Source organism: Lytechinus pictus, chromosome 4 (genome assembly GCF_037042905.1).
Source record: "Lytechinus pictus isolate F3 Inbred chromosome 4, Lp3.0, whole genome shotgun sequence".
Classification (NCBI taxonomy): Eukaryota; Metazoa; Echinodermata; class Echinoidea; order Temnopleuroida; family Toxopneustidae; genus Lytechinus; species Lytechinus pictus.
Genome location: NC_087248.1, coordinates 25005483 through 25022170, shown reverse-complemented (window position 1 = coordinate 25022170; position 16688 = coordinate 25005483). Strand labels below are relative to the sequence as shown.

The window sequence follows — 16688 nt, the reverse complement described above, 5'->3', positions numbered from 1 at the left end:
AAATTGAACCAAATTAATCATTTGCATTGACATCTATCTGTTTTATCTTGCATCGCCTTTGTTGATGTGCCTAACATGCAGAAATGCATGTAACGTGCTTAGCGATCGATAGAAAGGTATGTATTACTTGTATCATGTGTATGAGGGTAAAATACGTTTTGTACACAAAGCAACTTATAATAATGAAATATCTTGAAAAAGATAGAGGATTGAGGCATTGCTCTGCATTTTCATTTTATATGCAATCACTCTCGGGCACCTTAAAACATAGTCACACAAGAGGCAGTAGAAGGTTACATACCACACCCTTAATCCGTAGCTTGACCATTATGATATCGTGCTTTTCAGAGCCCCCAATGTGGCCAAATTTTGTTTCGGGTATGTATTTTTTTCCTTTAAATCACTTAGAGACAAAAGATTAGGCTTTTCGGCTTTTCTCTATCATCTACATATAAAGAAGTTAGGGCACAGCAAAGCCTACCCCTCAGGGGGCTACCAAAGTCAGCCAATCATTTTTTCGTATTTTGCCAATTTCTCGGAAAATTCGTCATTTTGGAGAACCATTGAGGCAAAAGGTGTTTCTGCCTTGCAGTAAAGCCCTTGTTTTTGTTTTGTAAGCACATAAAGATGACAAAGTATGGTCTTCTTTATAAGTTACATATAAAGATGTGGTAGCACACTGAAGCCTTCCCCATTCAGGGGCTGCCGAACTCTTCCAGCTTTTAAGTCTATTTTCCCTCTATATTGAAAAAAAATTGCAGTGTTTGAGCCCCCATTCAGACAAAAGGGCATTTCTGCTATATAGTAAAGCTAGTTTTGATTTTGGAAACCACTTCGAAATAAAAGAATAGGCTTTTTTCTATCAGCTACATGTAAAAAGAGTGCTTGCATATCGACTTTTACCTTCTTCAGAGGCTCCAAGATTGGCAGATTTTCCCATATATTGGAGAAAAATATGGAAAAGGGGTGGGTGACTTTGGAAACCCCCAGGCGGAATAGGCTTTGCTGTGCAACCACTTATTAGCAGCAGATAAAAGAAAGTCTACTCATTTAATTCCACGTAGTTTCAAAAGAATAAAACTGGCTTTACTATATAGCAGAAACATTTTTTTTGCCTCAATGGGGGCTCGAAAATAGCATATTTTCCCATAAATAGCTAAAATATGGAAAAGGGGTGGGGGATTTCGGCGACCCCCTAAGGGGGGTATGCTCAGATATGCCAACACTTTTTTATATGTAGCAGATAGAAGAAACTCTACTCTTTCGTCTCCAATGATTACATATTCATTTTTATACAATCTACATTCATATTATTCATTTTATTATTCCTTGCTCCTTGTGAAACCTTTTTCAATAACGTGATAGCAGCCTAATTCATTCAATTCTTTCATTTTAAAAATATTTAGTGTAAATTCTTGCCAAACTATTTAATTTTATGATCTTTTCTTATTAGTAACAACATATATCATGTCATTTTTGTTATTTTGTTTGATTTACCGTATATGTTATGCTTCTTTCATATGTGTTTACTTTTTACTTTGTATTGTATATGGACCCCATGGAAGAACAGTATAGTCATGTCGACTAAACTGATAATGGGCTATCCATCCGTTTTGCTTTTTTGTGTTTTTATACGGAAAATAAATACTATACTATACTATACTATATAGTTTAAAATCAATAAAAAAAAATGGCCTTACTACATAGCAGCAGCACTATTTGCCTCAATGGGGGCTCGAAAATAGCATTTTCCCATAAATAGGTAAAATATGAAAAAGGGGTAGGTGATATCGACGACCCCCCTTAGGGGGTATGCTTTAATATGCCAGCACTTCTTTATATGTAGCAGATAGAGGAAATTCTACTCTTTCGTATAAACATAGTTTAAAAGCAATAAAAGTGGTTTTACATCATAGCAGAAACACCTTATTCCTCAATGGGGGCTCGAAAATAGCATATTTTCCCATAAATTTGCAAAATACGTAAAAGGGGCGGGTAACTTCGGCAGACCCCAAAGGGGATAGGCTTTGCTGTACCAGCACTTCTTTATATGTAGCTGATAATAGAAATTCTCCTCTTTCGTCTCCATATAGTTTAAAAACAATAAAGGTGGCCTTATTATATAGCAGCAACACTTTTTGCCTCAATGGGGGCTCAAAAATAGCACATTTTCCCATAAATAGGTGAAATATGAAAAAGGGTGGGTAATTTCGACGCCCCCTTAAGGGGGTATGCTTCAATATGCCAGCACTTTTGTATATGTAGCAGATAGACGAAACTCTACTCTTTCGTATCCATATAGTTTTAAACCAATAAAAGTGGCTTTACTACATAGCAGAAACACTTTCTGCCTCAATGGGGGCTCGAAAATAGCATATTTTCCCATAAATTTGCAAAATACGTAAAAGGGGCGGGTAACTTCGGCAGACCCCAGAGGGGATAGGCTTTGCTGTAGCAGCACTTCTTTATATGTAGCAGATAAAGGAAATTCTACTCTTTCGTCTCCATATAGTTTAAAAACAACAAAGGTGGCCTTATTACATAGCAGCAACACTTTTTGCCTCAATGGGGGCTCAAAAATAGCACATTTTCCCATAAATAGGTGAAATATGAAAAAGGGTGGGTAATTTCGACGCCCCCTTAAGGGGGTATGCTTCAATATGCCAGCACTTTTTAATATGTAGCAGATAGACGAAACTCTACTCTTTCGTATCCATATAGTTTTAAACCAATAAAAGTGGCTTTACTACATAGCAGAAACACTTTCTGCCTCAATGGGGGCTCAAAAATGGCACATTTTCCCATTAATGGGCAAAATGCGTAAAAGGGGCGGGTAACTTTAGCAGTCCCCAGAGGGGATAGGCTTTGCTGTACCAGCACTTCTTTATACGTAGCAGATAGAATAAATTCTACTCTTTCGTCTCCATATAGTTTAAAAACAACAAAGATGGCCTAACTACATAGCAGCAACACTTTTTGCCTCAATGGGGGCTCAAAAATAGCACATTTTCCCATAAATAGGTGAAATATGAAAAAGGGTGGGTAATTTCGACGCCCCCTTAAGGGGGTATGCTTCAATATGCCAGCACTTTTGTATATGTAGCAGATAGAGGAAACTCTACGCTTTCGTATCCATATAGTTTTAAACCAATAAAAGTGGCTTTACTACATAGCAGAAACACTTTCTGCCTCAATGGGGGCTCGAAAATGGCACATTGTAAACTGTAGTATATTTCATATGTCTGTCCGAACACGTTATGTCTCATCGGTCTCCGTGGGTCAAACAAAGCTGAAGCCTGTTTAATAGGTATCATGCATGTTGCAAAGCATGCACATGGACACTATGATGGTTTCGATCTATAACTTTGATGTGAACCTCGTGTGCATGCATATTGTGTATGTAGTTAATTAACGCCCATTTACCGGACATTTGCGAATGCAGATTAGTTTTCAAATTGTTTGTTTCGAATGTGTTCAGCGCTTTGTGTTCAAATTGCACGAAACATTTTTTTACATCACAATGGGAGTATTCTTAAAATTTTTCGTAGGTGGGCCTCGAAAACAATATGAGAGTCAAAGTGGTCCTCGAGTAAAAAAAAAATTGAGAAGCGCTGCGTTAAATAACTTCTAGGTAAACTTGTTATTTAAATGTATGAAGAGTTTGTTTGCCAAAAGAGTTAGACCTGCTTTAGACCATATTGGAATATTCTTTTGCGAAACTAAATTGTCATGATATACTACCCTACCATATTAATATAAAATCGGGTTGAAAAAATTTATTACGGTCTTCATATTTTTTAATATATGTTTTCAAAAAAAAAACCATAGTGGATCTAGCCCCTTTTGCAAACAAACTGAAATGGATCCAACCCCTTTTGATTTTTTTTTTGCCATTTCTATTCATGTTTTAATGGGAATATCAACTTTTCTTTGGTATCATCACAGGGACTGAAAATCTATGCACTGAAACAAAAAATACAATTTTATGAAAAACGGATCTAACCCCTTTTGCAAGTTAGCTCTTTATATATGGTTACATCATTTATGTTTTTCTCTCATATTTTGGCAATATTCTTAAGCGAAACTAATCTGTCATGATACCTGACCATGTGATTTTAAATTTGGTATGAAAGAAATATGAATGTCTTCATATTTGTTTAATTATTTTCCCCAAAAAATTACCTTTGTGGATCTACCCCCTTTTGCAAACAAACTAAAATGGATCTAACCCCATTCGAAAAAAGGGATTTTTATTAGCCATTTTCGTTCCCTTTTTAATGGGAATTTCAACTTTTCTTTGATCATTTAAATATACTAGAAATAAATATATATTGAAACAAATGAAAATCGAATTTAATGAACAATGGATATACCCTTTTGCAATTAAACTCTTCATATGTGGTTACATTTTTTTAAGGGAATCGTTAATTACTTTTTTTTATTATACTGATAATGATGTATTCTTTACAATTCTTACTTAAGAATATATTGTTTGATAGAGAGAGACACGCTTTTTTAGTTACAGACATACCCTCGTACACCATGTGAATTCAGTATTGCTAGACGTATCCAGTTCAGAAATAGGTGCAGATAGGTCATCTATCTCTGACGTTAACGGGTTTGGTTTCTCCTTGTTCTGCTTGCAGACGTCTTGATGGCCAGTGTTGTGTCTAGCTACTTGTGAGTATACCTCCGATGTGACACCAGGTTGGTCCGGTTCACTTAATTGAGTTGAATCGCATAGGCTAGCATGTGATACGCCATGAATGGTGATGTATCTCATGTCCAACTCATCAATGTCACAAGGCTCTGGAACCTTGGTGTTAGAAGGATCAGCGACAGGAGTGGATCTCTTCTTGGTTGAACTTGTTGGATGTGTTGCAAGTGTACGACCAGCGGCACACTTAGATCTATCCTGAGCGATGTGATCTGGGCCTTTGGTATGACAAGAAGAGCCATTGTCCACGACGTAACCTGACTGAGAACATGCTTCAACTTTGCCACTATTGACGCCACGGTCACCTGAAGATTCAGTTCGGGCGGGTTTCAGGTTTACGTCGTTAGAAGGCGGATGTTGGCGACATGATGCGTTACCAGTTTTGCCATTTTCACCAGTTGAAGAGCCATTAAAAGACGATTTGTGGCGATTGCCTTTTTCATTTTCTTTTGAGTGTTCAGCTGCTTTCTTCGCCTTTTCAATTATTTTAAGACCATAAACATACATCCTCAGGTAGTAGAAGTAGTCATATACTTTCTGCTTACGGCGCATGTACGTGCCGATCCTGGCACGCCAAACACTGAGAGAGACAGGCATGGTGGCATCAGGAGACTGCATGACAAATGATAGAAAAGCATTCGTAATAAGATGATGAATTCACTATGTCAAGTATTAGTATAAGCTTATAAAGTAACAATTTTGTGCTTTTTTTCAATTGTTTTTACACTGAGCATATTGATTGATATAGAGTTTGCTAATTTTGAGAGATAGTCAATTTTCTGAATACCTGAAAAAAAATGTAAATGATGACATCCTTCAAAAGGATCGAAAACATACATCGTAATTTTTCAGACTGTTCTGCAACGCAAATGAATTAGGATTGTGGTGACCGTGTGAGTCGAGTGTCCTCACATCTTCGAAACAGCAGAGGTGAGGGTGTACGTGGGTCTATGCAGGCGTGGCTTTGGGGGTATGTGAGAGAGATATCTACAAACCGCCTTTTCACACGGTAAAAAAAATCGTAAATTTAACAATGATTCCAGTGAAAATAAGGCTAATGACGAATTGTTAGCACGTGTGAAACCAAACTTGAACAGAACGCTAATCACAATCATGAATTTAAATTTTACTCTGGATGTGAATTCCCGTTAAGTTTCACTCAAATAATGGTACGTATTTTGGGGGTGAAAGGCTTGACCTCCAAAACATCTCTTGGAGACAGAACTTAAGTGACCTTTCAAGCCCTTCCAAAGATAATACAATCATGACAATTGTCATTAACTAATCGTAGTTTGTATTTTCGATGCGGTGCTTTGATTGGCAAGTCACCAAGGACCCATACCGCCTTCGCTCGAGAATTCGGATTCAAATCATAGTTTTTAAGTGAGCGTGTGAAATGTCCCATGATTCTAAAGACGAATTGCAATCGTCATGACAATTATTATACAATAAAGCATGATATTCAATCAATCATTAACCTCGTTATCAAAGTTATTCAAACAAGACACACCATTTATTTCTGTTTGTTTCTTATGTAAGTAAACAGAAACTTTGAAATTTATTTATTTCTGTTTGATTCTTATTTAAGTAAACAGGAACTTTGAAATTGTTGTTAATACAGATAAACTGTTAACTAATATTCCTAAATCACTATCAGGCCTTGTGTAAAGTGCGTCAATATCTTCCTTTCCGTGTTTTAACCCCTTTGAACGCAATAGGCCTAAAGTCCAAGATAAATCAATAAAGGAAAACAACATACAAATATGATTTAAAGGGGTAGTTCAATTCAATGATCAATCAATACCCCCCTCCCCCCCCCCTATCATCCAATATATATTTTTAACAGATTCAGATCTTCGATAGCATTTAATGGGATATTTTGTTACCTGATATGCTCTGACAATTTTGAGAGTAAAGGCGCCAAGGCGGGTGTGAATTTACAAAACGGGTGCCAGGTAAAATAGCCAAGGGGGGGGGGGGGGGGTCAAATTTGTACCTCTGCCATTTTTATATTGAACTGTTAATGTGAATGGTCTGGTTAAATATTTTAGATTTAGTTTTCTTGAGTTCAAGTTTATCATTATTGACATGCCATATTTCTTTCATGCGTATCAATCCAAATATAAATGGTGGTAATATCCATCAACGTCTGAATGCTACACCAATCCGCTTACCCATTAACACCTAGCTGGCTTATCATTTTTATGACATGGACAGTTTATTCAAGATAAAAAAATATATACAAAAATAAACAATTATATTGGTGAGAGGTAATAATACAATAAACCCTTTAATGGTATCTGCTATACGGTAATACAGATGGGTCTTACAGCTCATGGTTTACTAACAAACTGTTTTGGTTTTCTCTTGGTTTGCCAACATTGAATTTGATGTTAAAATCCTCAAATTGGCAAAAAAAAAACGTATTGCCGAAATGCTCTGCACGTTTTTTGCTCTGATTTAAACTTAAAAAAAAAATGGTTGTCAACTGTTTTTATACCGTTTGATCTCAGGTATAACAGACTAAAATACACCAGAATCCGCATCCTGGAAAATTATTATTTACAAGATGATTTCTAAGATGCCCGACATTCAATAAAGATGAATATAGCTCACTCATTATTCAGCTTACATATCCTTTTTCGGGGGAAATCAAGTGGTCTACATGGTCTAGGGGGTAAAAGAATTGGTTGATACAGGTTAGATTGATTATAAGCACTCCAGGGTACCTGTAGAAAATCCAATATGGCGCCCAAAATGGCTTCCACTGACGTAGGCTAACCATCCAAAATTCCTCTATTTCCTACTTTAGTTGCTCTAATTTGGTTTATATTTAATAGTTTTAAAGGTGAAAAGGTTCAATTGGGATAGGTTATAAGGACAGTCAGTGATCTTGTTTCTCCAAATATCTAAGTTGGTTTCCAAAAATATATTTCAAACTCGCTGACATATGCGAGATATGCATTTGATGTCTAAACCACTGGTTTCAAGGATCAAAGTACACAAGGAAAAGTTACATGTACAAGGACAGTCATTGGCCCCGTATGGTTTAAAAATTCAAGATGGATTCCTAAAAATTAATTCTGAAATGGGTGCTAATATTTAAAGCGCATATAGAGTAGCTCTGTTCATATCTGCATGGAATATGATTGTGGTGTGTTAACACTGGAATCAATGGTCAGGTCAATTAACTTATTAGGACAAGTTACAAGGACAGTCGGTGGTCTGGTATGTACCAAAATCGAATATGCCATACACATAAAAATATTACAAAATGGCTGCTGATACTTAAAAGTGGACATGGCACATTTTATATCTGTCTTTTAGATATGATTGTGGTGTCTAAATTATGGTTTTAAGGGTCGAATGTTTCATTAAGGCAATTTTATCAAGGCAGTCAGTGGTCTAGTATGTCCAAAATACCCAGATGGCTTCCAAAAGTGGAGTAAAAATTGTCTGATGGTACATGTATAGTTCGTTTAATATATGTATGGGGAATATGGGTTTGGTGTCTAAACCATGGTTTAAAGGGGCAAGTAGTACACTAGCATGATTAGGGAAGGTTACAAGGACCAGTGGTCTGGTATGTTAAAAAAAGTCCAGGATGGCTTTTAAAAATTTGTTTAAATTGACTGTAGTTACTTAAAAGTGGACATAGAACTTGATATTTTTTTGTGTCTATATTTTGGTTTCAAGGGTCAAATATACTTTGGGTCTGGTTACAATCACATGCAGTCAGTCGTAATCCAATTGTCATTCACTTATCGTAGTTTGTATTAGTGATGCAGTGCTTTGATTGGCAAGTCATCAAGGACCGATACCGCCTTTGCTCGAGAATTCGAATTCAAATCATAGTTTTTGAGTCAGCGTGTGAAATGTCCCATGATCATAAATATGACTTGCAATCATCATGACAATTATCATACAATAAAGCATGATATTCTATCAATCATTAACCTCGTTATCAAAGTTATTCAAACAATATACGCCACTTATTTCTGTTTGTTTCTTATTTGAGTAAACATGAACTTTAAAATTGTTGTTGATTCAAATAAACTGTTAACTGATATTCCTAAATCACTATCAGGCCTTGTGCAAAGTACGTCAATATCTTCCTTTCCGTGTCCTGACCCTTTTGAACGCAATAGGTATAAAGTCCAAGATAAATCAATAAAGGAAAACAACATGAAAATATGATTTAAAGGGGAAATTCAATTCAATGCTCATGCAATCAAACCCCCCCCCCCCCCCATCATCCAATATATATTTTTAACAGATTCAGATCTCCGATGGCATTTAATGGGATACTTTGTTACCTGATATGCTCTGACAATTTTGACAGTAAAGGCGCCAAGGAGGGTGTAAACTTACAAAACGAGTGCCAGGTAAAATAGCCAGGGGGTCAAATTTGTACCTCTGCCACTTTCCCATTTAACTGTTAATGTGAATGGTCTTGTTATACATTTTAATTTCAGTGTTTCTTGAGTTCAAGTTTATCATTATTGACATGCCGTATTTTTTCAAGCATATCAACCCAAATATAAATGGTGGAAGTATCCATCAACGTCTGAATGCTATACTAATCCGTTTAATTATTAACATCTAGCTGGTTTATCATTCTTATGACATGTCAAGTTTATTCAAGATAAAAATATATACTAAAATAAGCAACGATTCTCAACGCCTCATCAGCGATACTAGTACAAAACGATGGGAGTAGAATACAGACGCTTTTTTCGGTCACCCGCATAACGTACGACAGGGAATCATTGATTCGGCTTGCCGGCGAGAGTGGCAGGGTCGCCCCTGAGCTAAGCTGCGATATTCCAAAGGAGCTGAAGAGACGTAAGAGAGGAAGGAAAGGAGGAGTTAGAGCTCGCCTACGGAGGAGATGTTTTCGTCCCCCATTGCCCTCTATAATAACAGGTAACTGTCGTTCATTGAGGAATAAATTGGATGAGTTGAAGGCATGTATGAATTTCAGATATGAGTACCGTGATAGCTGCTTACTGTGTTTTACAGAAACTTGGTTTTCATCAAAAGACACTGAAACTGATACAGCCATGGATGGTTTCATCTGTTTTAGAGGGGACCGCACAGCAGCATCAGGAAAGAGTACCGGGGGTGGTGTGTGTGTTTACATTAATGAGAGATGGTGTCATGAAAGTAACGTCACTGTGAAAGATACCTTCTGTTCAGAAAACATTGAACTTCTCTCTATAGCAGTTCGTCCACATTACCTGCCAAGGGAGTTTAATAATATTTATGTCACTCTTGTATACATCCCACCAAGTGCGAATGTTCATCTTGCTGCCACAAAAATCCAAAGTACTATTCATCAGAATTCTAATTTTTCACCAGATTCGGTACAGATTGTGTTAGGTGATTTTAATAGCTGTGATTTGCATACTGCAATGCCCAATCTGTATCAGTACATTGACCTACCAACCAGAGGGAACCGCACATTAGACAAATGCTATGGGAATGTACGTGATGGTTACAAGGCTGTAGCCAAGCCGCCCTTGGGAAATTCCGACCATAATATTATCCACTTACTTCCGCAATATAGGCAGAAACTCAAGCGTGTGAAACCAGTAACAAGGAAAGTAAGGAAGTGGAATGAGGACACAGCGGAGTCATTGAGAGCCTGCTTCGAGTGCACCGACTGGGATGTCCTCGTGGACTCATCAGCATCTCTGGACGAGGCAGTGAACGTTGTCACAGGCTACATCAAGTTTTGCGAGAATATGTTAATCCCTGAGGTAACAACACAAATATACCCTAATAACAAACCATGGGTGGACAATAAAGTTCAGGCCTTTCAGAATGGTGATTCAGTGAAGTCTATTGAGAGAGACTTTAAGAAATATATCAAGAATAGGAAAAGACAATTTGGTAAAAAAGTAGATAGGAAATTCCAAGTAGGAAACTCAAGAGATGCTTGGAAGGGACTGAAGGTGATTACAGGGTTTGATGTAAGAAGCAAGAAATGTAATATCATAGGTGATGATGTTTTTGAGTTTGTACAGAATCTGAATGAATTCTATTGTCGTTTTGAGAGGATTTTTCATTCTCGGAATTTGGTGGAAGAAGGTGTACAAGGGTGTCTACCACTAAGTGAAAGAATACTTGTTGATGTTGGAAAGGTTAGAAGAGTTATGGAGACAGTCAAAATGAACAAGTCTATGGGTCCTGATAGTATCTCTGGCAGACTTCTTAAAACATGTTCACAACAATTGGCCCAAATATTTTGTCTTTTGTTTCAATGGTCTCTTGACATTTCACATGTTCCAGACCTCTGGAAAAAAGCTATAATCATTCCAATCCCTAAAAAGTCAAAACCATGTGTGCTCAATGACTTCAGACCGGTTGCACTGACTCCCATAATCATGAAGTGCTTTGAAAAAATAGTGAAATAAGTCTTGATGAAAGAGACTGTAGACTATTAGGACCCTCTCCAGTTCGCATATAGAAGAAACAGAAGTGTGGAAGATGCTCTTGCATTCTTAACACACACAGTTTGTAAGCACTTGGAAGAGGCTAAGACCTATGTCAGAGTATTGTTCATTGACTTCTCGTCAGCATTCAATACAATTGTACCACAGTATCTGGTTGAGGTATTACACAATACCATACATGTGAATCCTCATTTATCTTGTTGGATAGGTGACTTTATGACAAACAGATCACAAACTGTTCGTGTTGGTAATACCGTGTCAGGCGAGAGAAGCTTGAATGTAGGGGCTCCGCAAGGGTGCGTGTTGTCTCCGTATCTCTTTACCCTTTTGACCGGCACCCAGAGTCTGTGTAACCCGCCCTCACATGCCCTATCTTGCCATATTATTAAATATGCAGATGATACATGTATCATAGGACTGATCAGAGATAATGATGAAACGATATATAGACTCTGTATCGAAGAGTTTGTGTCCTGGACAGAACAGACATCATTGGAACTCAATACCCAAAAAACAAAATAAATGATTTTTGATTTTCGTAAGACTAGGGGAGAATATCCACATTCACCTGTATATGTTCATGATGATGGTATTGAACAGGTGTCCGAGTATAAGTATCTTGGAACGGTTGTAGACAACAAACTCAAGTGGGACGAAAACACAAGACAAATTTATGCTAAGGGCAACCAACGCCTATATTTCCTTAGGAAGCTTAGATCTTTTCACATGAGAAGTCAGACCCTAGTACTCTTCTATCAGAGTGTGATCCAATCTGTGCTATGTTTTTGCTCGATTGTCTGGTTCAGTGGTCTAACAGAGAAAAACAAGACCAAATTGGCAAGGATAGTTTCACAATCAAGCAAGATCACTGGGATTTCTTTAACAAAGATGGAAGAAATTGTACAATCGGCGATATGTTCAAAATTCAATGCCATTGTTGAAGATGAAACTCACCCGCTCCATGGGGAGCTAGTCTTTAACAGATCTGGTCGCATTAGACTCACAAGGGTGAGAACAGAAAGGTTCAGAACGTCCTTTATACATTGTATCTATTGGGGTGTTGCAAGAAACTTGCAATCAATCGCAATTCTATTTTGGTCCCTAAATCAATCATATGTCTTGCAGTTAATTGAAAATTAGTGATTGATTGCTAATTTGCTCCTTGAAACAAGATGTGTAATCTGATTTGCAAAGGCTAATGTTGAGCTATCAGTTGTAAAATTGCGATCAATTGCAATATTTGCAATTGATCGCAAATATTTTCTTGCAACACCCCCTATTTCTTATTAAACTCAACCTACATGTACATGTATAAAGGATAAAGGGACATTTTCATTCGTATTTATGTTTTGTCTACATAATCCTAGCCATGGCGTGCTTTCCTTCAGCAAGAAATTTATCCACACTGTGCTGCACTCGACCCAGGTGAGGTAAATGGGTACCGGCAGGAAGTAATTCCTCAAAATAAGCTGTGCGCACCAGAATCAGAGGACTAGCTTAGCCGGGGTAATATAGGAGCGCCCTGAGCACCTAGCAAGGTGGATACGTGCGCTATATAAATCCTATGTCATTATTATTATTATTATCCTTATCACCTATTTTCATTGATGTCCATCATCATTATCATGGAGAACTTGACAAGATAACCCATCATTATGTAGATACGTATAAAACAGCATGTGAAACATTCATTCTGAATGATTTCAGAGAATGTGACTTTGTTGATATGAACTAAATTGATGAGAAGTGATGAGTTCTGAGAAGTAACCCACCTCACCATTCAAGATATAGTTTTGACATAAACAAAATTTTGCCACTGTCTTCCACTTTAAACAAATTCTTCTGTTGATAATTTCCTTTTTCAAGACCTAGAAATGTGGCATTACGTTTTCCCTCTTCATACCACTTTTTGGGATCTCACCAAAGCTCCATGAACTTTACAATCATAGATATTATTTAGTTCTCTTCGTATATCTCTTAATGTCTTGATTCTGTTTAGTTGATAGAATTTTTAGCTTGGTAAGGTAGTCAAGTCTTTGATATAAAATTAATTCTTTACATTTCAGTAGATTTATCTATACAATAATCTATTGATTTTTGTACAACCTCCTTTTTAAAATAAATCCGAAAGTAATCTTATATCAGCTCATTGATTACTACACTCTAAAAAATGAAGAGCTACAAATAGCTAATTTAGCTCTTAAAGAGCGTGTATAGTAACTGCACCTTAGAATGCTGATTTTTCTCGTTCAAATTTGAACTAGGGTTGAAATAGGGTTGTGTTGTTTACCGTCCGTGTGTTATTTACAAAGTGAAATGTGTTAAAAGCGGAGACAGTCAAAGATGAGAATCGTTAGCGGCGTTTCATTACTTTGTTTTGATGTCTTGATCTGTAACTCTGTGTTTTATTCGCTCAACGTTGTTATACATAAACCGAACATTGAGTTGTTTAAGAATAGCTTAAGATATGCAAAAGGAAATGTATGGAATAGTTTAGAATCGGAACTTCAGAATGCAACTTCAATTGATAGATTTAAAAGGAAATAAAAGAAAACACACTTCGCGTAACACTCTCTCCGCTCTCCAATATATTCATCTTTATGCCGGTTTATGTTTACTACTTTCAATTTAGTATTCATTTTTTTTTTATATATCTATGTTTGTAAATACCGATGTCACTATTTTTTTTATTATTTACTATGTCTGAATTTAAATTGTTTAATGCATTTTTTTCTGTACATTGTTAGATGTTTACTATGCCAACAGGACCATGTTGAAAAACAGTGTATATACATGTATTATCTGAACATGCTTATCCTGAATAAAGATTTTTAAATAAGAAAATAAATATGGTATCTTTGTTTAGCTGTTTTTTTTTCTAATTCGTATCTTTCTTATATATTTTTTTCCATCTGTTTCCTTTATAAATCACCTGTTTCCTTGGTACGTTTTGACATAGGTTCCACTTCCTGCCCTAAAAGATAGAAAAACAAAGGTTACAAGATTGCGGTCTCTTATCATAACACATTTCTTAGTATTTATAAAAAGGTCGTAAACATTATGGAATAGGAAAATGCATTTTTTTAGTTTATTAAATCTAAAACGAAATTCGATAGAAAATGTTTGTATTTTATCATGTCAAGTAGCAATTTAAAAAGGCAAGTTTTTACCTGAAATGGCGCCCGGGGGGGGGGGGCACTTCCATTCACGTGTGGATACCATGCGCGACCATGGGGTCTCGAAAAGCACCCTAAACACGTAATTTCCATATTCTGAAAATGCACCCCTTAACAAGTATTGGCGTGTGAAACCCTACCCTTAATAAGTATTGGGAACAAAAAAGATACTCTTGGCAAATATTCCCTGAAATGAACCCCTAAACAAGTACAGGAATGTTTTATTTTTACGGGTCCTTCGGTCGTCGGCTTTACCTTTTTTGGTTTAGTACGACCCCACCTTATACACCTCGCGCAAATCGGACTCTAAACACGAAGTGTTGGGCCAAAAGGGACATCCTGTATAAAACATTTTAATTTTGTTTTATCATCCCCGCAAATTCGACCCTAACACGTAATTTTCCTAGTGAAATAGATACCCTTTTTTCATTATTTTTGTGTTTTTGACACCCTTATCACGTTACGTACGTAACGTGCCCTATCGTGAAAAAGACATCCTTTTTACGTGTTTTTTTGGTCGCGCATGGTATCCACTCGTCAATGTAAGTGCCCCCCCCCCCCCCGGGAATGGCGCAATGAACGCAATGAGCGCAATTGAACTTTACAGGCATCGTGCAAGTTTGAGCTCTCAATTATGAGGAGAATATTGCTTTAGTAGAAGGACAATTTTCATCTTTAATAGTATCAACCATCTTGTTGCACTATTTTGCAAAAATAGCAGAGTCGTTCATATGTACATGGTTATTAGAAGATATATCAGATCACATTGATGTTAACCAATTTGGAAACAGACAAGGGCTATCAACAAATCATTACCTAGTTCGATTGCTTCACCAATTGTATGAAAATGCAGAAAAATCTCAATCTATATCAACACTCATTTTTACAGACTTCTCAAAAGCTTTCGACAGAATAAATCACAAAATCCTTGCAAAAAAATTACTTAACCTTGAAGTAAGACCGTGTCTTATTTCCTGGATTTTGGACTTCCTCGAAAATCGACGACAACGAGTCAAATACCTTGGTCAGTTTTCAGATTGGTCAGTGTCACATGCAGGTGTAGCTCATAGTACAAAACTTGGGCCTATTATCTTTCTAATAATGATTAATGATGCATGTATAAAATCTCAAATTCCATATTTTAAATATGTTGACGATCTCACACTGGTTGAAAGTCGCGTACAATTACAACCATCCAAACTTCCAAATACGCTTACTGAATTTAAACAATGGTCTGTTAGCAATAACATGACACTCAATCCATCTAAATGTCAGTGCATGCATATAACTTTCTCTAAAAATATTGTTGATCAAAGTCGTATTTTCATTGGAAATGAATGCTTGAGAACAATGCAAGAAGCTAAAATATTAGGTATAATTGTTCAGTCTAACTTAAAATGGGATAGTCATATTTCAGACCTATTACGTCGTAGTAATAAAAAACTATATATGCTTCGTTGTCTCAAAACGTATAAATTACCACTTTGCGATTTAATAACTGTATATAAGGGTTACATTAGACCAATTTTGGATTTTGGAGTACCAGTTTTTAATGGAAACCTAACACAAAACCAAATTTCCTGTTTAGAACGTATTCAGTCAAGAGCATGCAGAATTATGCTAGGTGAAGAATACACTAATTATACTGATGCTTTGGAAGTGTATTCTTTACAATCTTTATCTGAAAGACGAAAACAATTGTGCATGAACTTTGCTGTATCCCTTGCCAACAGTCCACTTTGTAACCATTGGCTACCTCTCAACAACGATGTTGATTACTCATTGAGGAGAAGACCTAAATATCGTCAGTTTCATTGTAAAACCAAACGTTTTCTAAACAGTCCATTGCCTTACTTTATAAATTTACTAAACGGTAATTTGAAATAAGCTTGTATTGCTCCTTAATCAGGATCTGAATGTTGGTTGCTGGGCGTTGGGGAGACCCACGGTCACCGGTCCCACGTGGTATGTTCACTGGAGCCTTGCCCTCCTACTTTTCGCCCTTGTGACAGAGAGCGAGGGGTGGGAGGATTGGGCTGGTCTGGTGCACGCGCCGTATGGGACGGGTGGCCGTGGGGTTCCGCCGAGGAACGGCTGCCGGCTTTCAGATCTTGACTAGTTATTTAGTTACCCGGTTGATATACACACAAACCTCTGCTGTGCAAGTCGTGTTATGCTAATACATCGCGCCTGATACCAATTTGTTTATTATTATTATTAGTTTATAAACTTGTGATGAAAATTTTACAATTTTACAAGAACTTTTTAAACTCAAACATATAATTTAAAAGTTTACAGGTGTTATTGTAATGCTTTTAATGCATGTATTTCACATTG

At 36.8% G+C, this 16688-nt stretch overlaps 1 protein-coding gene across 1 annotated transcript in view; it reads right to left on the bottom strand.

Annotated features, from left to right (window-relative positions):
• LOC129258778 (uncharacterized) overlaps nt 1-6083 on the bottom strand; it is a 55728-nt gene extending 49645 nt beyond the window's left edge. The window contains exon 1 of the mRNA XM_064098713.1: nt 4532-6083. Coding sequence (XP_063954783.1) covers nt 4532-5335 — 804 coding nt within the window. The 5' untranslated portion in view covers nt 5336-6083. The remainder of the gene's footprint in view (nt 1-4531) is intronic.
• Nucleotides 6084-16688: the final 10605 nt, after the last annotated feature.